The sequence below is a fragment of the Molothrus aeneus genome, chromosome 16 (assembly GCF_037042795.1).
Source record: "Molothrus aeneus isolate 106 chromosome 16, BPBGC_Maene_1.0, whole genome shotgun sequence".
NCBI lineage: Eukaryota > Metazoa > Chordata > Aves > Passeriformes > Icteridae > Molothrus > Molothrus aeneus.
Genome location: NC_089661.1, coordinates 329,192 through 349,883, shown reverse-complemented (window position 1 = coordinate 349,883; position 20,692 = coordinate 329,192). Strand labels below are relative to the sequence as shown.

General features: G+C 45.1%; 2 protein-coding genes across 3 annotated transcripts in view; one reads left to right on the top strand and one right to left on the bottom strand.

Moving 5' to 3' along the window:
• Positions 1-325: 325 nt before the first annotated feature.
• Positions 326-19,580, top strand: TELO2 (telomere maintenance 2). The gene is made up of 19 exons (XM_066561166.1): positions 326-603; positions 1,095-1,163; positions 2,125-2,272; positions 2,653-2,755; positions 3,496-3,564; positions 4,430-4,571; positions 5,832-5,968; positions 6,683-6,771; positions 8,009-8,119; positions 8,793-8,878; positions 9,127-9,224; positions 10,117-10,233; positions 11,188-11,259; positions 11,793-11,963; positions 12,607-12,698; positions 13,515-13,614; positions 14,125-14,189; positions 14,787-14,902; positions 17,885-19,580. Exons 3-19 carry the CDS (start codon positions 2,232-2,234, stop codon positions 17,986-17,988), a joined length of 1,713 nt encoding a protein of 570 aa, XP_066417263.1. The 5' UTR covers positions 326-603; positions 1,095-1,163; positions 2,125-2,231; the 3' UTR covers positions 17,989-19,580.
• The window catches only part of IFT140 (intraflagellar transport 140), an 84,633-nt gene continuing 83,257 nt past the window's right edge, over positions 19,317-20,692 (bottom strand). For both annotated transcript variants that reach the window (XM_066561165.1, XM_066561164.1), the window contains 2 exons: positions 20,331-20,472; positions 19,317-19,790 (listed from right to left, as the gene is read on the bottom strand). In XM_066561165.1, coding sequence (XP_066417262.1) covers positions 19,590-19,790; positions 20,331-20,472 — 343 coding nt within the window. In that variant the 3' untranslated portion in view covers positions 19,317-19,589. The remainder of the gene's footprint in view (positions 19,791-20,330; positions 20,473-20,692) is intronic.

Below are 20,692 nucleotides of genomic sequence, written 5' to 3'. Positions count from 1 at the left end.
CAGGGGGACAGAGATGTGTGTGAGCGCGGACAGCCCTTGCCCCGCTCTGAGTGCCTTCAGACACGACACGATGCTATGTGTCCCGCAGACGCAGAGCTTTATCAGTCGTGTTTGTTGAAGGTCCTGAATGTTCGTAGTCGAGGAAGCTGCAGATAAAAAGATATTAAAATCGCTTTTTTTTTCTTTTTTTCTTTTTTTTTTTTTTTAATCCAGTGTAGCAGAACAGAGGTATTTCAGTAGTGATAGCACAATAGAAAAGCAGTAGCATGCAAATCTTATTTTTACCATTTAAAAGAGGCAGGAACTTAAAGTTATTTTCTTCCAGCTCTGGCCTTGACCCGAGGGAGCTAGTTGGAGTCCTGGAGCAGTTCCTGCAGCAGGGCCGGCTGTCAGCATTACTGTGGGAGGTCTGTCAGCCGCAGGCACAGGCAGGTTGCCTGGAACTGCAGGGCACCCTACTCAACAAGATCGTCTGTTTGCCTGAGCATGTCAGCAATAAACTCCAGGGGAAAAACCCACCAGTGTTCTTCCCACAAAACTACTTCCCTCTCCTGGGTGATGCAGTTCTCCAGGTGCTAGAGAAGATCTCTGACTCTCTGCGGGGTAAGGCTGCAAGGATGACTGTACTGTAAGGTCATTTTCTGAAGAAGTGTTTTGAGCGTGGACCCCGTGTCTGCTGCTTGAAATACAGATGATAACGGAGGCCTTTTGGAATCCACCAAAAGCCTTAATCTTCCAAGCATTTAAACAGCATAATCTGTTGCTAAACTTTGTTGTGGTCACTTTGTGTGTTCTAAAGGAATTGTTTGGGAGATGTGAGTGATACTGAATCAACCAGTGGCATTGCCACCCATGCCATCACATTAAAGCGGAACTGATTTGCTTTAGCCTTCTGCCTGTCACTGTAACTAATACTGAATGCTGGTTTATGCCTGAAGGCAGGTAGTGGAGGGAGGAAGAGATGATGCTTGAAGAGAAAAAGTCAGTGTGTTTTCAGAATGCAGCACTTTTGGAAGTCTCTGCACCTCCTGCTGAAGGTTGGTTGGAGGATGCTAGTGGCATGCTTACTTAAGCATATGTCTGTTTTATCACAGGTGGCTTGGACTGCTCCATCTCTTTTGTTTCTCATGTCTTGGGGAAGGTGTGTGTTCATGGATGGCAAAGTGAGTGTTTTACTGTGCTCTTTTGGAGACGGGGAAAGTGTTTTAGTGTATTAGCATGGGAGGATGACTGTTATGATCAACAGAAGGAATGGGAGACCAACAATTTGATTTGGAGCTGTTCTGAGCTGAGCTGCACAGACTGCTCTCTGAGGCTGCTCAGCTTGTCGGGTAGATATGTCTTGTGGGAGCAGCTGTTGGTCTGGCACTGCTTAGAACTTTGAAGCTACTAATGCAGAAGTTAACAGGGCTGGGGAAGAAGAAGAAGAAGGAAGATTTTCTGGCTCTTTACTGTGATGAGGAATTCTGGCCAGTTCCTTAGGCTGCTTAGGGTGGTTCTTACCAGTCAGTTCTCCATTTCTGTTTTGAGCATGAACAAAGAGGAGCAACAGAGCTGGGGAAGGATCTGAAGCATAGTCAGAGGAGGAGCAGCTGGGGGGGCTCAGGGTGGAGGAAAGAAGTCTTAGGGGGCCCTTCTCACTCCACAACTCCCTGACAGGAGGGTGCTGCCAGGTGGGGGTCAGGCTCTGCTCCTAGGGAGTAAGGGACTGGACAAGAAGAAATGGCCTCAGACGGTGCCGGGGAGATTTAGATCAGATATTAAGGAAAACTTCCTTGCGGAAAGCTTGGTCAGGCATTGGAACAGACTGCCCAGTGTAGTGGTGGAGTCACTAAATCCATAGAGGGATTTAAAAGCCATGTGGATCTGGCATTTGGGGACATGGTTTAGTGCTGGCCTTGGCAGTGCTGGGTTATAGTTGGACTCAATGGTCTTAGAGAGCTTTTCCAACCTAAATGATTCCATGATTCTAGTCATATTTGTACTGCAGAAAAAATTTAGAACTTGAAACTGTACATTGTATTTTTTTCATGTTGTGAAGATCTTGACATTCTCAGGTTAGTCTCAAATGCCATTGTACCAGCCTGCTCATCTGGGTTTTTGCTGTTTTCTCTTGCACTTCAGAGGAAATTCTGGGAGTTTTGGTGCCCCACCTGACAGACCTCACCAAGTCAGACTGCATCTGGCAGAGGATATGCTGGCAGTTGGTGGAATGTGTGCCAGACCGCTGGATGGAAGCAGTGGTCCTTGGATTTGTGCAGAGAGCACCTGGGTAAGAACTCTGCTTTCTCCCTGATCCACAGCAAAGGCAGGAATTGTCACAAATACTTGCAGAATTGGTCTCTGATAGGTGCTCTGTTTGTATAGGTGGTTTTTTACACTGCCATGTCCTAAAAGACTCAAGGGATAAAGTAGTTGATTGTTGCCTCTTGGGGAGAACCTACACCATTTCTTGAGTATGTTCATCTTGACATGCAGTGGAAAAACAAGAAAAACAAGTGAAAGCATTCTTTGCCATGACTGGATCACTGTCTGAGTTTAGAAGTATTCTAGAGACTTAGTTGCAAATAGCTGCTCTCAGATTTTCCTGTGATTAGGAGTAGCATGACAGCAATAACATGGATTCCTGATGTTTTATTGTTGTCTTGTTAGGGCAGATGTCTTGTCCAGATTGCTGGGTAACCTGGTTGTGAAGAACAAGAAGGCTCAGTTTGTGGTGGCACAGAAGATGCTGCTCTTGCAATATGGCCACACGGTGAGGACTCTGTGGGGAACAGCAGTGTAGTAGTGCCAGGTTTTCCCTGGTACCAGTGTAGTTCTTAGCTGAGCTCTTACTCTGCCTGAGTAAGGTTTAACTCTTCATTCCAAAATGAGTCCTCAGTCTCCCCACATTTGTGCAGCTTTAACAGAGTGGGAGTGGTAAACAGTAGCTTTGAAATCATGGGATTCATGTGCTCTCTCAGGGTTAATGGTGATTAGCGAAATTACTGTACTCCTCTGGAACCAAGTGTTTATTTGCACAAAGTTTCAGAATTTTGGGGAGCTGAAGGCATTAAATTATTTTAGAATCTGAAAGAGGAGATTGAAACAGCCAGGATCAATCCTTGGGGATAAGAATGACATGAGATAAGGACCGTTGGGTTTTTTCCTGTGCACCTAAGTTTGTTATGGGATATTAGGAACTATACTGTGGCTTGTGATGCTGTTGTGAGAGTTGTTCTTTAGACTTCATGAGTTCAATGTTTGCCTGGGACTGTGCTGGTTTTGTTGGTAAAACACTGTACTGTATTTCTGTTATGATTTTCCGTGTATTTCATCAGCAACTGCATATGTGTGCTTGCTTGTTTTTTAAAATTTGTTTACTTTTCTGTCTCTGAATGTTGTCAACCAGTTCCTTAGAATGAAGTTTAATGTAGTAAATAAAAACAGACACTTGTCATTGCTAGATGACAGCTTTATAAGCAGTTGAAGCAGGAGTTGTGGTTTTCCTTGCAGACGGCAGTGCTGCAGAACCTCCTTGGCTACCTGGCCCTGGACAGCGGCCGGCGCCCCTTGTTGCTCAGAGTAAGGTTCACTGAGTGGCCGATGAGGTGTCTGATGTGGAACATTCTGCTCTCTGTGTGTCTGGGGGTGCACAGTTTTGGTTCTGGTTTCTGGTTGCTGTTCATGAGAGTGAGGGAAGCCCAGCTATATCACAAGTGAGCTGTGATAAATTAATCAAAGCTTTCCGCACTGCTGGCATTAATTTTTCATATTTAATGGGTAAATTGTCTTCCATGTAGCAAAACTAGTGAGGCTTGGGTTCTGACAGATGTCCCATGTCCTCTGTCCTTCTCAGCTTCCTCAGTAGCCCTGTTTATGTGGCTGGGCACATGGCAATAAGGGATCAAATTGGTGGACAGTTGTCCGTTTACCAAATGGTTGATGTTTCAGACTCTCTCTCACGCACATTTTCCTTAGTGGGGATGGCAGATATTCTGCCTCTTCAAGTCAGCAGTGTGATGAAACTTTTATGAAATCTGAATATCTGGAAATCCCTACCATTTTGTCAAATTTTTTTTTCACTGTTTACATGTTCTAAGATAATATGGAAGGACTGACAGTTATCTAAAATTGGACTAAACTCAGATAAAACCTTATAATAGCATACTGGTTTTTGACAATAATACTTTGCATTATATGCTTTGCATATAATATTTATTAAGGAGAAATAAACATCACTTTTAAATTTAAAAACCCATTATATTTAACCATGTCTTAATTGAAAGTGCAGTTCTTGGGTGGTCAAACACACTACGTTTTGGGTTCTGAAATACAAAATTTGCATTTTTTTTTTTTTGCTCTTTGTAGGGAGAGTAAAAATGTGCTTCAAAAATCACCTCTGTGTAGAAAAGATCTATTTCAGGCCAACCTGATTTCTCTGGTGTAGGTGCTGCAGGACCTGTTGGAGACCTGGAGCAGCAGCAGTGCTGTGAAACACTCGCCAGCTGAGCAGCAGCTGTACATTAGCAAGGCCATCCTCATCTGCCTCTCCCACCTGAAGGAGCCTGAAATTGCAAGCTGCAGACAAGGTGAGGCTATATGAGAAGTGGGGTTTAGATTTTTTAGCAGAGTGTCTTACTAGCAGAGTGTGTAGAAAAATATCTTGTTTTGATCTGTGGATAAGCAGAATTGTCCCATATTTACCTTGGCAAATGGGGTAACCTACTGGAGTCCTCTTTAGCATTGATATGATAGAATTCCAAGTGCGTAACTTTAGTTATGGAACTGAAGAAGGTCTGTCTTTGCCTTACAGTTCTTACCTGAGTTGTGGTTTAAAAACCCTGAATTTTTGTCACAGGAAAACAAGGACTGACTCTGGGACTAGTGAGAGGAATGGTGTGATTTGTAACTTATAGGCTTAACTTTGGAGCATGGGTGCAGCTCCAGACAGGCAGGGAAAGTAACTGGGGGTAAAAAGCTGTTAGCTTGGTGTCTGACAGTCCATGGGCATTCCTCAGTGTGAAGTGAGCAGGTTAGTCATTGGCATGGACCTCCGGTTATGTGCTCACACAGTGCATGGCACACTGAGCTCCTGGCCTAACATATCTGTTTCTGTTGAAATTTAAAAAAAAAAGCTGTAAAATGTCTAGAATTACTTATGTGTGTGTGTTACTTATGGAGGATGTGAAGATTCACTTCAAGACTTGCTCATCTGTTTCATTCTAGAATTAATTGTTTAAGTGAATAAGCGACTTGATATGTATTACCAGTTCTGTAGTTTTATAGTCAGTTTTTTTGTCTGACAGCTGTTGGAATGATAAGCTTTCTGAGATGAAGGAGGTCAGTCAAACAGCAGTAAGCCTGCCTGGTGAAGCTGGCAACCGGTATTCCCTCAGAGCTGAGAAATACTTGTGTTACCTGCCTGTTTGAGCTTATCCAAAGTTAGGCAAATATCTGTCTCTATGTGATTCTTGTAGTGGTCAGAACTTGTAATGTCCTCAAAACATCACATTTATTTAAGTGACTCTGAAACGCTCTAAAGCCAAACTAAAGATTGGCTTGACTTACCATCCTTTTTTGTTTCAGTGAAAACCAAAATATTGCAAATTTAGAATATATTGTGATGTTTTGTTGACTTTGTACCCCCATGGAAGGGTGTGGGTTTGCTGTGCTGGTGCTGAAGGGCACCACTGACACTGCAGAGAAGGAAGCCACAGTTCAGGGACCCTGTCTATCCATTATTGTGTGGTGAGTGGGTAAAGCTTCCCTCAGGGAAGTACTAAAGATGGCTGTTTCTGCCACTGTTTCAGAATTTCAAACATGCACTTTTTTCTGGTTGTTTGTTTCAGAGCTTCTGACAAGCATGATGGAGGGTGTGAAATGCCACTTGGAGAGCAGTCTGCCCCAACTACGGCGTCTGGGCATGGTGGTGGCAGAGAGCATCAGCGTGAACATAAACACCGAGGGGCCTGTCCTGAAGTTTGAGGTGAAGGTTTTACTGAAACTTAGGACTGGTGTGCTAGGCTTAGAGGAAGTAAAAGCTTTAAACCAGATGATTCAGGGCATTATAGCACTTTTTTATCTGGAAATAAGGAGAGGCAGTCACACCTTCAAAAAGAGAGAACCTGTTTACAAAAACCAATTGTATGTAATGATCAGGTGGCTGAGAGTTACCTGAGGAGGGCAATCTACTGGCAGAGGTTAGGATAAACTTGGTAATTAAAGTTTCTCTTATTGCATGAGGGAATCAGAATCTGATTTGTGGGAGTTGAGGGGAGCTTCAAACCTAAAGCAGTGGTGAGCGTTCAGTCTCTAACATGGTGGAAATACCTGTTCTGAGCTGGGATTTTCAAGTCTGACAGGAGATATTTGCTCTGCTCTTTCCAGTAGAATTTATGTGACTTATCTGAATAAATCACATTAATTCTCTAAAAGCTCGCCACATTCCTCCTGTCACATTGCCATTTATTAAATGTTTGAAATATGGAAATAACATTCAGACCAGGTGTCATCAGGTACCTTAAATATAAGGACAAAGATTACAGCTGCCTGCTGCTGTCAGCACAGGGATTGAAACAGGATTGTTGAGGGTTCATCTGCTCCTGATTTAGTCCATGTGTACTACAAAGGTGAAATGTTGAGTGCTGGGCATATTTGCAGTAAGTAATAGAGTGCAGCAGCAGTTATTTTGAATGTCTAGTATGAAGAGGACGATGAAACAAGAGAATTGAAGTCCCTTCTGGTGCAGACTCCATCATTCTGTGTTGTCCCCAGCCTTCCAGATGATGAGTAAGTTGTTGCTACTATTCATGCTGTCTTTTTGCCCTTCTGCATGCCTTTTTCCTATTACACACAAGAACTATGTGCAGTATTCAAGATGTTTTATGTATTCTTAAACATCATAATGCACCACCTTCTTACAATGTGATTTAGTTGCATTCATAATTCAATTGGTAGTGTGTGCTAAAATTGCCTGTTGATAGCTGCATGTGGTGAAACTGTGGTGTAGGGGTCTTGTGTACAAGGGGCCCTTTGGTACAATCAAATGGACATTTCTGTTTGCTGGTATTTGTGTTGTATGCCCCCAGCCCATTCACCCATGACTAAAATCTACTGTGTCTGTCACTCTAAAGACTGCTCTTAACTTCCAGAGCATGTGCTGAGGCTCTTTGGAGCACTTTTTGATCAGCTTTGGAGTGAAGCACTTTATGTTATTAGCAGATGAAGCTGTCCAGCACTCCAGGGAAATACAAAAGATTTATTGCTCCCATTTTAGGGGCATGATCAGCATAGTCAGCTGTTAGAGACTGGTTTTGAGAATTAGAGAGATGAAAGGACAATGCCAAAGTCCACAGAAATAGGTTGAGATAGAAAAAATATTCTCAATTATTGTATTCATCCTATGCAAGATCTAGAAATTGTTAAAAATGTTTTCTTCCAATTTTGAAAAGCCATGGAATGGTTTGGATTGGAAGAGACAAAGTCTGTTCCATTCCACACCCTGCCATGGGCAGGGACACCTTCTATTAAGAGCAGGTTGCTCCCAGCCCTGTCCAACCTGGCCTTGAATACTTCCAGGGATCCAGGAGCAGCCACAGCTTCTCTAGGCAGCCTGTGCCAGGGCCTGCCCACCATCATAAGGAAGAATTTCTTCCTAATATCCAATCTAAACCTACTCTCAGTTCAGTTTCATTCACAGTTTCAAATCTGGTGCAAGTCAATGTGATCTGGTTATTGGAGTCTTTCATTAGCAGTCCCAGGTATTGTGCAGGGGTACACAGCAAACTAGCCAGTTAAGTTTTTTTTAATCCATTGCTCTTCTGTTAGAAGATTCTGCTTATTTTCTCCCCTTACTCCATTCTCCTTCCCAGTACTTTGTTCTTTGTGTCAGCCAAGCTGGGTGTGAAACTGCAGCAGGAATAATTATCTGCTGTTCTATTTAGGCAGCAAGGGTTGGTAGGGTGGGTAGTTTCTTCCTTGTAAGAACTATTACTGTATCCATTTTAAAATTTCTTTTTCCTCACAGCAGGAGTGAGAAAGCAGGTGCTGCACTGCCGTTGGCACCAGAGAGGAATGAGAAATCCTATACAGCAGCCCCGGTTAAGGCAGATGAGGAGTCGGATGTTGAACTTGACAGGTATGGGGCAAGAAACAGGGAGGAAATGGGAAATAAATGGCAGATGTGGGGGAAAAGGATCTGTCAGAACCTGCATTTCTTGGCAATTGTTGTCATTTCTGACCTTGTTCAGCTGAGTGGTTTGCAGCAGAGCAGGGCTTTGCGTAGAAAATTGCATAGTCAATAAATTAGGCAAGTCCTGTGTTGTGTGCAACTGCAGTATTTGTTCTGTTTGACTTAAATATATATTTCTTGGAAATTGTGGATGGATTTACCATTTTAATAGTGGACCTGCCTTATTCTGTCACTATATGAAGAAATATATCTATATATATATATAGATAGATAGATAGATATTTGTATATATATGTTAATATGTATGTATGTATGTATTTTATATATATATACACACATAAATCTATAATGAAATCTCAAGAGTCAGTTTTAGTCTCTTGGTCATCTGTATCCTGTCCTTGACCAGGATATCCAGTTCCAGATCTGATCACAGAACTGCTCTTGCCCTAGAACTCCCAAGGATCTCTCTCAGGCCAGGCTTCAGCAGTGCTGCTGAGTGTACAGGAGTGATGTGGTTACAACAGTGTATGCACTGGTTCTTTCTCTTTGTTTGGCTATCTGGGTAAAGCAAGAACATCTGCACCCCATAAACTAACCCCTACCTTTAATTCTTTTACAGTGATGATGACCTCATCCCTTATGACATGTCTGAGGATAAAGAGCTAAAACTTAAGGCTCCTATGTATATCCGAGACTGTATTGAAGGTAGGAGATTTTGGGCTGAGTCTTTATCTGTTTCTTACTGAACTTGGGAGAGTGAACTCTTGCATAGGTTTATTTTTTTCTGATCTAATTTGAAGAAGCTATAGAATTTTTGAGTAATTTTAGTTTAGTTCCTAATGCTTCTCATGCTGAATGTCTGTACCAAGACAAATGATTGGCAGAAGGAAGTTTGGGTATATACCCAAACACAGCCATTCTGTTAATAACTTTTGTTTGTCCTTTGATTTCAGTTCTGACTGGATCAAGATCTGAAGATGTGGACAAATGGGAAGCTACAGTCAAGGCACTTGAGAGCTTGGTTCGGAGGAATCCAGCAGCAACAAGAGAGGTAAAGTAATATGAACTGTGTTACAAGAGGGCTATATTGCCCTTTGCTGTCATGAGGAGACTAAACATGCCAGTGGAGCAGAAGGCCTGGCTAATGTGTGACTGGGTCAAAGGTACACATTCACAAGCTTTCAGCTTGGAAGTAGAAGGAAATAGTTGCCTTGAAGGTGAGGCACAGGGAACAGAGAAGCAGAAAAAGTGCTGGCAGCACCCTGCCGTCTCCAGTGCTCAAAATGAAACATAATACAAGTAGTGTTTGCTAGTGTGAGGAAGCTCCATGCTTTATTCTGGGCAGGAAAAACACTAAAAAATGAGATTACAGAGCAGCCATTTTGTATTTTGAATTGAAATTCAATTTGTTATTCCCCAACGAAAATGGAGGAAAAATCAAATGCACTTTCCCTATTTGCTTGTACAAGCATAATGTCTTGTGGAGGCAGTAATTGGATTGTACTGGTCAAGATAAAAAGCTCAGGGGAGAGGAATGTGGGACAAGGTCACTGTGTGAAGAGTGCTTGTCACTACCTGCTAGTGAGCACTTGCAAGTGTCAGAGACACCAGCTGAGAAAGAGAAGGGCTGTGCTGCTGTACCCTGTACCCCATCTGTTAGAGTGACTATTCATTCAATGTCATGATGCTACTACTTCTCCAAAACAGTCTCAGTGAAATGTGAACAGAGAATTGGCAGGTGGAGAATCTGTTCAGGGTTTTGGGAAATAAGTCTGATGGCATTTGGCTTAATGTGTTTTCTCTCCCTCCTAAGGAATGGACATGTTGCCTAAACAAAATACCTCCTTGTCTTTGTTTGACCATTAGAAGTGGTCCATAATTCCTATGAGGAAAAAACCCAAACACCATCAGGGTTTTGATTCTTTTTTTCATACTTTGAGCAGGTTAGCGTGGAGCTGGCAAAAATATTATTGCATCTGGAGGAGAAGACCTGCATTGAAGGCTTTGTGGAGCTCTGTCAAAGAGCTCAAGTAGCTGTTTTAACCACAGACCCAATACCTGTGAGTTCCTCCTACTATTTTCCTTTTTCCAATTGAAGCACAGGCAAAAATTGAAGCAGGTGAAGTCTCTCTCTCATTTGATAGAGGGAGCTGTCTGGGTGGTAGAACAGGTAGTTCAGGTCTAACAACATATCTGCTCCTGAAGAATCTGCAAGGAATGTCTGAACCAGTGGGAAAAAGAACACCCTGTCAAACAGAGGAACTGTGTGGAGGCTGTTGGTTTGATTGTACCTGAAAAGGCAGATCAGATAAGAACTTGTTGTAATGAAGGGTTTCACATAAAGGGAAGCTGGGGCAGAGGGGGCTTCTACAGAGAAAGACCTGACTGGTGACAGTAATCAGGGAATCACAGACTGGTTTAGGTGGGAAAGGATCTTTAAAGTCCATCTCATTCCAAGCCCCTGCCATGCCAGGGACACCTTCCACTATCCCAGGTAGCTCCGAGCTCTGTCCAGCCTGGCCTTGAATACTTCCAGGGATCCAGGGGCAGCCACAGCTTCTCTGGGCAGCCTGTGCCAGGGCCTCAGCACCTTCACAGGGAAGAATTCCTTCCTAATATCCAATCTAGATCTATTCTCTGCCAGTTTAACATCTTTATCTTTTATGCTAGCCAGGCCCCAGTAAAAAGCCTCCGTTCATCTTTCCTATAATGTTCTTTAAGTACTGAAAGGCCACAGTGACATCTCCTAGCTGCTGTGGTGCTTGTTTCGGTACCTCTGCATAGGAGGGTGAGAAGAGTGATGCAGTCTCATCTGTCATTCAGATTTTTTGGGAGAATCTGAAAGTGGAAGTGTCTGAATTTCCCATTTGCACTGTGTGTTTCTTCCCATCTCTTGGAGGCTTGCTGTTACCTAACAGGAAGCAGAACCTGTGAAATTAAATGCTTTTAAAGTTAATGGGAAGGCTGTTTCTAGCATGGGTCCCTGTTCATTGTACCCTGATTTTTCTGTACAGGTTGCAAAGTACTTGACCTCCCAGTTCTACTCTCTGAACTACAGTCTCCGTCAGCGCATGGACATCCTTGATGTGAGTGCTCTTACTTCCCACTTTCCTTCTGTCTGTTGCACCGGTGCTGAGGTGTATTGGGATTACCTTTTATTCCTCATGGGAGAAGGCAGAGGCATGGGAATCTCTTACGTTACTATTTGTGTGTGGCATTCCCCTCTCATTCCTAACCCTGCTACACTCCATCACATAGGGATCTCTCCCCACAGAATGCAGAGCATGTGTTGGGCATTTGCTTGGGAGAAGCCACTGTTTACTTTCACATCATCAGTCTGTTTTATCTTCCCTTTCTGAAGGACAGTGATCTGTCTGTGACTCCTTCCACACTTGAGTCTGAAGGAGGAGCCACCGCTCTGTTTCAGGGCTAAGTGACCAAGTGCTTGGTCAGTACTCAGAGCCAGGTGGCTGTTGGAGGTCAGTTTTCTGCTGTTCTTCACTCTAAAACTGTTGTGCCTTTCTGCTTTGTTGCCACTGTCAGTTTGGATGTAGGGAACACTGTTGTTGCTCCCTAGGAATTACCCATTTTTAACAGAACCTCTCTCTGTTTTATTTAGGTATTGGTTTTGGCAGCTCAGGAACTGTCCTGTCCCAAATTCCATAGGAAGACCAAACATTCTGGTGTCCAAAAACCTTGTATTCAGCTCCTTCCGGAAAGTGACAGCTCTAAGGGCTGGAGAAGAATTGTTGAGGAGAGGATCAAAAGCAAGACTCGGAGATTTGATACGGTGAGGCTAGAGGAAAACTAATGTAAAATCCACCAGAAATAGGGACACTTGGAGTTACTGCAAGCTCTGTCTGGAAAGAGCAAAATACCTGTGAAAGTGGACCCAATCCAAAGGAAAGTTTGGATTTCCCCTCTCCAGCAGGGAGAGGAAGATAAATCTGAAATTCCTTACCTGGCTTTGAGAGATAATTGTTGTTCTGTGCTTGTTCTGAGCTTGTGTGGCCACTGCAGGGAGCTGTGACTTCACCTCGCAATCCCAGGGCCTCCATCAGACTAGCTGCCTCTGGGCTACACTGTCTCAGCCTTCCTGTTTTCCAGGGAGATAAATTGATGCCAGCTTCCTAGTCTTCAGAACTCCCCTGTGGTTCAGCCTGGAGAGTTTGCCTTCCAAAACTCCTTTATCCCTTGCATGTTCTTATATCTAACTGAGCAGTGCTGAGGCATATTGTATTGAAATGTTTAGATATGGAGAAAATCCAAAATGGGAAGTGAGCAATCCAGTTGGGAAACTGGTAGCCATAGGTGTACAAGCAGTAGTTGACAGTGGGCTGTCTGCAAGGAATCTGTAGTCTTGACAGTGTCCAGTGAAGTGGAAGAACTGGATGCTGTATCTTGTGCCTAGACTTCATTTTTCTCTTGGACAGGGTCAGTCTCGTGTGGAACTGGCTTCCTGCCCAAATGAGTTCAATTCTGTTGCTGGATATTTCTTTTTCCCATTGATTCAGCACTTTGACAGGTGAGTGTGAACACCTTAGGATGTGGGATGTGGACATAGCAACGGCCAGAGTGAACCTTTCTGCTTGTCCTGCTTGCCTCAAAGCAGCAGGCTACAGCCCAGGAGCTGTGCAGGAGCCCAGTGACACCATACTGACACTTGGGCCCTTCACAAAGCTTGAGGAGGAGTGGACTGTGGTCTTTTGGACTTATCCTTTGAAATCTTGTGGGGCAGGTGTATATAGGACCCTGCAGAAGTGAAGTTCCATCAGCAGGTACTCAGACAAGTAATTCTGGCAGCACCACACCCTTTATCTTGGCTGAGCCTCTACTGTGGGCTGGTTCACACAAACCACAGAGCTCAGACTGCAATCTTGAACCAAAGTTAGCTCCATCTCTGGTTTGGCCTATCACCTGCACTAGTCTTTGAGGCCACAGTATAGGACACAGTTTATTGTGAGTCCCTTAAGTCTTTGTGAACCTAAGGAAGGCAGAGTAATCAGTTCCATGATAACCAAGAATATTGTAATACCAGTTGTAATGGTAGGCAGTGGGGGCAGCTTTTGCCTATAGGTCTTTACAGGTAAAGCCTGTTGGTAGAATATGTGATACCTGCTGTAAGAGTAGAGGATATTGCTCTGCAAGATGCTGGTCTGGGAGGAAAGACGAGAGCAAACAGCTCTGATCTCTGTTAACGTGGTAGTGCCTATATAATGGCTGTTGTTCTAGGGATTCGGGCTTTTGGGGACAACTCCCCCTTCATAACCCTCCTGACTGTTCCAAAGAGGCACTGATCATCCTTCTCACTGCTACACAACCCTGTGTCTTATACTTGCAGGCCTTTAACAACATTTGATCTCCTGGGAGAAGATCACTTAGTCCTTGGAAGACTGGTTCACACTTTAGCAGTTCTGATGTACTTGGCTGTCAACACTGTGGTAAGGAAGGGCAGAGGGAAGGGGTGACTTCCAGCCTGGGAACTTGAGGTGTCTTCCAGATTAGCCATGTGCTTCAGGGCCTGCTGCCCTGAGACTGGCAGCAAGTTGGAGTTGAGTGGGCTGAGAAGTTGTGAAATGGGCTGGGAAGAAATAGTCAGAAAATAGACATGGGATTCAAGCCACCCCTGCATTGTCTTTTGCTTCTTGTCAACTTCTTGGGGGGATTGGGCACATTATTTCACTTTACTGCCAAAGTTTCCACATCTGTAAAATAAATTCAGTTGTATCTGATCTTAAGAAAACCTTTGTTCAAGCATTTGGACAACACTCCCAAGCTCATGATGGGGTTGTTGGGGTGTCCTGTGCAGGGCAGGAGTTGCATTCCTGACTCTTGTGGGTTCCTTCCAGCTCAGGACATACTGTGATTCCATGAGCAGTATGTCTTGAGGCCCAGCTCTACAGGGCAATGTGGATGGTATTCAGTGCTGCTGTCACAATCCTCTTTTGCAGGCAGTGACAGCAATGGGAAAGGCACTGCTGGAATTTGTTTGGGCGCTGCGTTTCCACACGGACTCGTGAGTTACTATCGTTGTATACTCTCATTTTTAAAGATCAGCTGTGAGCCAGCCTCCAGTCATGGTTTGTCTTTGTCCAAGACGAGCATCTGGCTCTGAGTGTCAGTGACTTAATGCATTCACTTTGTGCTCTCCTCCAGCTGTGTGTTCTTATGACTGTGTTTAATGTCAGCCCAACATATGAACTTTGCTGGTGTCTTCTGGTGTGGCAGTACAGCCATTACCTATAGAAAGGTTGACAAATTTCCTGACTACCTGTCCATGTGATAATTTCATCTGTGTTTACTCAGGGAGCTCAGAAAACTCTAGATTCACTTCCAGCATTTAGTCTTGGAAAGGAATTAAGGCATGTAGCCAAAAGTCTGTAAACATCCAATATCTGTTTTGCTCTCAGATGTGTCCAGGACTCTGAATTGTGTTAGGCTCCTGTGCACAGCATGACAGGGGCTCTGTATGTGAGACACACTGCAAGATTACACCCCTAAGCAGCAGGAATATGGCAAAAGTTGTCATGCCATTTGAAACTGGAGAGCCCCTGAGGTGAGGAAGTCAATGCAGAGCATAAAACTGCATTACCAGTTCAGTCCTTGTCCACAGGTATGTGCGCCAGGGCCTTTTGTCCTGTATCTCCTCCCTGCTCCTCAGTGTCCCTACCGAACAGATTCTGGCAGACATGACAGAAGAGCTGTTGGAGACTCAGTCCTGGCTGGGAGGTAAGACCTGGTGGGGTACAGCAGTGCTTTTCTGGTTAGTGGCGTGGTCTTTGTGCAGCATCTCTTTAATTGTGATGGCAGCAGTGATGTCCTGGCATTGTGCATCAGAGATCTCCCTGATCAGCAAGTAGAGCACATGTGTGCTGTAGAGATGCAGTGCTGGGGTACCTGAGGCATAAGCCAAGAACTGGGTATGGCATTACAAACTGTGACTGTCTTCGCAGGCTACCCAGAAAAATCCCCAAAGATAGTCTGTGCCCCCTTTCTCCAGGTGAGCAGATGACCACCCACCTCATGAAGCTACAGGAAGTGTTGTCACATTGCCTGTTACCCCCAGGCAGTGACTTTGGCCAGCAGGAGCACACAAAGCTTCTACAGCCTACAGCCTGTTTACACCATGTGCTCATGACGGGGTGTTAGAGCTAAAAACAGGAGGAAGAGGAGCATGGCCTGGTATCTAGTTTCCTATTGTCGATGGAAAGAAAAAGCTACAAAAGACAGCAAATTACTTTAAATGCTGTACCCAGCACACCTTACATCAACACAGACTGTGTCTGTGGGTTCTGGCAGGCTGGAGCTGCACAGATCAGTGCTTCGGTACTGCAGTGAGCTGGAGTGAAAAGAACAACTAATGTTGAAGCCTTTGCTGTGTTGTGAGGGTGATTCTTGTTATTCCCTGGTCTGGTTTCCTTCACCATTCTCACTTTTGGTGAGTCGCTTCCCAGAGGGAGCAAGCAGGAAGCAAACTGACCCAGCTGGCCTCTGATCCTGGCAGGTTGGGGTGCTTTGTGCCCTTTGAACGGAAGAGAGCTGCCATGTGCGGCTGAAGACTTCACTTTTCCCATGACACTATGTGCTCTCAGGAATCTGCTTGTCTCTGCATTTAACACTGCTGTTACCAAGTGAAGCCTTTCAGGAATGTATTTCCAGCATGAGGGTTTGCATAATCCATTTTCTGTGAGTTATTTTGGGGAGGAGGAGGATGACCAAGATAGTAGCATCTTCTCATGCTTATGGGTAGTGTAATAGCCCTGTCTTTTCATCTAATGCTTTAGCATGAAAGCTGCATGGTTATTCCTGGTGGGAATGAGAGCAGGGTAAGATAACTGTTGTGGGTATACCAGAGAAAGGAAAAACTGCTGTAGGAGTTGTTTAGAAGCCTTAAAGAATTCAGCTTCACATATGGTCAGGTGCAATTTAAGTGCAATTTAAAGGGCTTCTAGAGCTGCTTTCTGAAACACACCAGCTTCTTGGGCTGTGCCTTTGCTATTTATTGTAAGGCTGTTGGGGAAACAGTTCACAGGGAGGTACTGGGCCCTCCCTGCTGCTCCAACAGGTCAAGTCTGGCACTAGAGACCTGCTTCTGTGACTGAATCACAGGTCTGAGCTCGTGGACTTGGCTGTTGCTTCATGACTCTTCCAGACAAGATTTGCAAGAGGAGTCATGTATTAGCTGTGCTGTAGCTGGAAATGACAAGCTGTCTTGCATGGGAGCCTTGGCTGCTATACGTTTTAGCATAAAGTATCTTTGTTTCTCTCATGGCCAAAGCACAGTGATGAACAGTGGGATAGGAAATGTTACGCATGAAGTGCTTAGTAGAAATCCACAGACTTATTTCAGTTGGTTGTTATATCCAGGCCTCTGCAAACTGCTGTAGTGTGTCCTGTGACTAACTGTTGGCCCTTCAACCTGTTGGCTGCAGCCCTGGCACTGTCTGCACTGGATGCTTTGGGACATATCAGCTATGGAGAGAGACTAGAATCCACTTTGGACTTGGCCGTCATTACCCTTAGCTGCCATGCTGGACTTGCTGTTGACCAGCCTGATCCTTCCTGGGGGAGGAAGGGAATACCTAAATGCTTCTAGGAAATGCCCTAGGAAAGGACATTCCCTGAGGATCCCTTTGATTCCTCAGCAGCTGCCTTTGAGGGAATTCCCCACCCCTTGCAAGTGCTCTGCATCTATGTCATGGGTAAGTGGGGTTTATATCAGGACCAACAGAACACTCTGATGCCTTGTGCCTCCCATGCAGTGCCAGCAGTGCCAGGTCCATGCTCATGGAACAGAAACAGCACCAACAGCACTCTAAGCTTTTGAGCTTGTTCCAATCTGCCTTGTAACCTTCCTTTTTGTCTTCTGCAGAGGGAGTATGGAAGCACCAGGGTGCACCCTCCCTAGATTATAAATAGCTGTGCTCCAGTGACATGAGTCATGTGTTTGGGCTGACAGTGCCGGGCTCCCAGCACAGTACTCGTGCGTACAGGATATCCTCACACAGGCTCCCTGCTCTTCCAGGCTCCCCTGCTCAGACATCCTGCATGCATCCTGGTTGTTACTTTGCAGGCCCATGAAGGGCCCCTGGAATAACAGCTGCTGGGAACAGCCTCACGCTGCCCTTACGTGCTGTGGGAAGTGTGGAACCCATTGATCAGAAGATTGGTCTTTCAGAGTGGAGAATATGCTGAACCTTGGGGCCTGTCTCCTTCTTTCCCCATTGGCATTCTGACCCCAAATTCAGGAAGGAGCACTGACCATTTTAGATTGCAAGAATGGCAGAGTGGAGACTTTGGAGAAGTGGATTTCTAGCTGCAGACTTCATTCACACTTGTAGCTCAGCTGTACGAAGCTTTTGTATAGCTCAAAGTGACAAGTACAAATTCTGGCATGGAGATTATCCCATGGGTTCCAAGGTCAGACAGTTTCTACAATGTTTCAGACCAACTGACTGTTTGTTTCTCCCTCAAAACTGGAGCACTGCCCCATGTGGCAGTCAGGGCTTGGCTGAACTCATGCTGCTTTACATGATCAAGTTTGTACATCTCTGCCTTCTGGCCTAATGCAGTTCCTGCAAGTCCCGATGTCCAAGCCCAGCCATAGGTGCAAATGCTGTTGTTTAGTTCTGTGATTGTCAGTAAAATAGTGAGAAGTGTTAAGGGCACTCTTTCCCATTCTCCAATTAACAGTGGCTGCTTCTTTTGCAGATGTAATGGAGAAAGATCCTGATGGGGACTGCAGAAGGCTGGCCCTGCAAAACTTGCTGCTAATGGAGAACCTGAAAAGGAAACTTGAAGCTGTTCCTTCCTAGCTAAAGGGTAACAGAAATGACCTTTTCCTTGTGCTCTTGCCAGCTGGATGTATTTGGGCACTGCTGGGGCCTCTTCAGCAGTCACCTGGCTGGAGGAGAGGAAGAAGGGGGAAGGGTGCTGAGCTGTAAGCCAGCGAGCCTGACTTGACATCTGGACTTTGTAGTGGAGGCCAATTGAGTGAGCTCTGGGTATCCGGTACAGCGTGTACAGATGCAGGAAGGTAGGCGAGTGCTGCCATCCTCCCGCGCCCCCAGCCCCCACCCCAGCTATTTATAACCTTGGCAGGTCTGAGCACTCAGCTAAAAATACAGGGAAGATCTCACAGAGCCTTCTTGTCAAAAAAACAGGAGGGCTGGGGAGGGCCACTTGCCACTCACTATGACCTGCCCCTTACAAAGGCTCCCATGTCCCTGAGCAGCTGGAGTTTGTGGGGCCAGCTGTTGGTCTGCTGCTGGAAGGAATGGAAGATACGGCACTGCTGATGGGATGTAAGCACTGGATAACTACACTGAAATGCTGAAAGTATGCCAGACTTTAACAGCCTGAGCTAGAGCTGGGCTGTGGCTAGGAAGGAATAAGACAGGGAATTCTTTTTGTATAATCTTAGTACAGAAGTTTCTACTAAAGAATAAATAATGTTCAGATTTTGACTTGAAAATCTCCCCAACCTACTCCCCTGAAAGCAATTTAGAAACTTCATGTTCACCCCAAGTTTTGAAGCAAGTCACAAAACATGAAAAAGAAAAACCATTCTAAGTGTAAGGGCTAGTTGGTAAGAAATGTGAGTGATCATAACTACTCCTTGGCAGGGCACGGTGACAGGCAGAGAGGTGAGCAGAACCTTGGTTCTTACACTGAGCTTTACTTCTCTCAGTCGTGCTTGTGCCAGGGAAGAAAGTGACCTCCAAAAATCTGACCAGTACAGAGTGGCTTGATGTAACTGCAAGAGAAGGAGCTTCAACGCAAGAAAGAAAGCTTGAGCAGAGATTGGACTAGGGGGCATCCAGGATCCCTTCCAACCCAGGCATTCTGTGACTCTGAGGTTTACCCCAGATGTCTGTAAGGAGTTCTCTAGCCCACATGACCCTCTGATGTATTTAAACAGAGAAGCTTTTGTTGGGGAAACTGCCTTCAGCCTGCAGGAGAGGGTAGTTTGATTTTAGCCAAGCTCCTACCCAAATGGGATGGGGATTGTTTCAGAAGGTCTAACTTCTAAGGAATCACAGATCTGCACCTTAGCAGATCACAGCTGTACTTGAAAGGCAACTCAGAGTTTCCACCTCAGTTATTCAGCTCTTCTGTACTGAGAAAAAGTGAAGTTACAATATGCAGTTCTTACTGGGTTTTTCTGCCTCAAATTTATTAAAATACTAAAACCAGCTTCTAACAGAATGTACATGTGAATTGCTGTATGCTGTGCTTGAGAGAACGTATTAACTCTAATACTGTTGCTTATACAGTCAAGCAGGAAAAAGAAATTTCTTGATAATAACCAAAAAGGTGTGTGGTGATGGCATGTGATTGATCTGGGCCCCCCTAATGAGGATGGAATAAATGAGCTGATAATAAAGTCAGTTTTGCATTTGGTAAATTATCATTGTCAGGGGTCCTCCACTTCATCAGCCACTTCTTCCTCCTCCCTGTTGTCCATGCTGCCATGGCCGGAGTGTGCTGGGGCCTGGGCTTGGCTCATGGGAACACCAGCTCCTCGGTGCACAGCCTCCATGGTCTGTGGGGACACATAGTAGCTCAGGTTTGAGGCTGGAATTCTTTTCTGCATCTCTTCCAGGTAGCGATAAGCCTAAAGGAATGCAGAGATCACTGTCAGAGGTAGCAGTGCTACAGGGGCCCCAATAAACCATTTCTTGTACTTTGCACATTAAAAGTGAAGTTCATCAGCACACCTGGAGGAACTTGCACTTGACACCCTCATGTTTCATCAGAGCACTGGACCTGTTCAGGGGATGTCTGGCACATCAGCCATGAAGGAGCAATTCACTGTTTCCTCAAATAACTGCCATTTTGCAGTTTTTTCCTCTGGCCAGGTAGCAAACACAGCGTGGTGGCATTGCTGAGGCATGCACCAAGACTTACCCTCTGTTCTCACTGAATTACTGGGAGTGGTTAAGAATCTACCACCATTTACCCTCTGTGTCCTGTGAGCTTTTCTTTTCTCCCATAGAATGAAAAATAGAGGTAAAGTTCCTGAGCTGTGCCTCACCCTGCTGCACATTTAGGCTCCTACCATGGAACATCTTCCTGTGTGAGAGCCACGCTCCACCAAGCTGTACCAGTGTACAATATGGCTTCTGTAGGTTAGAAGAATTAAGACTTTACTTACTGTATGGAATTCCTCCACTTGTGCATAATGCTGAACCAAAAATCCCAGGACATCACCGTGCCGGATGGCATTGTCAAAGTCCTGTTCAGCCAGGAGCAGTTCACACTGCCTGACTGCTTCTTCAGTGTCTTCAGGGTAAACTCTAGGAAAGGGGAAAAGGAAGTGTCGCAGCCCAAGGAGAGCTTATCCAGACAAGGACAGGGAAGAGTTTTTACTGCATAAGTTTTCATGACAGAAGCCCAAACAAAACCCAGAAATGCCCCTTGTCCTGGGACTGATTGGCCAGTGTGGGCAGCAAGGGATGCCTGCCCTGCTCAGATGAGACCCCCACCTGCAGAGTTCCCTCCAGCCCTGGGGTTCCA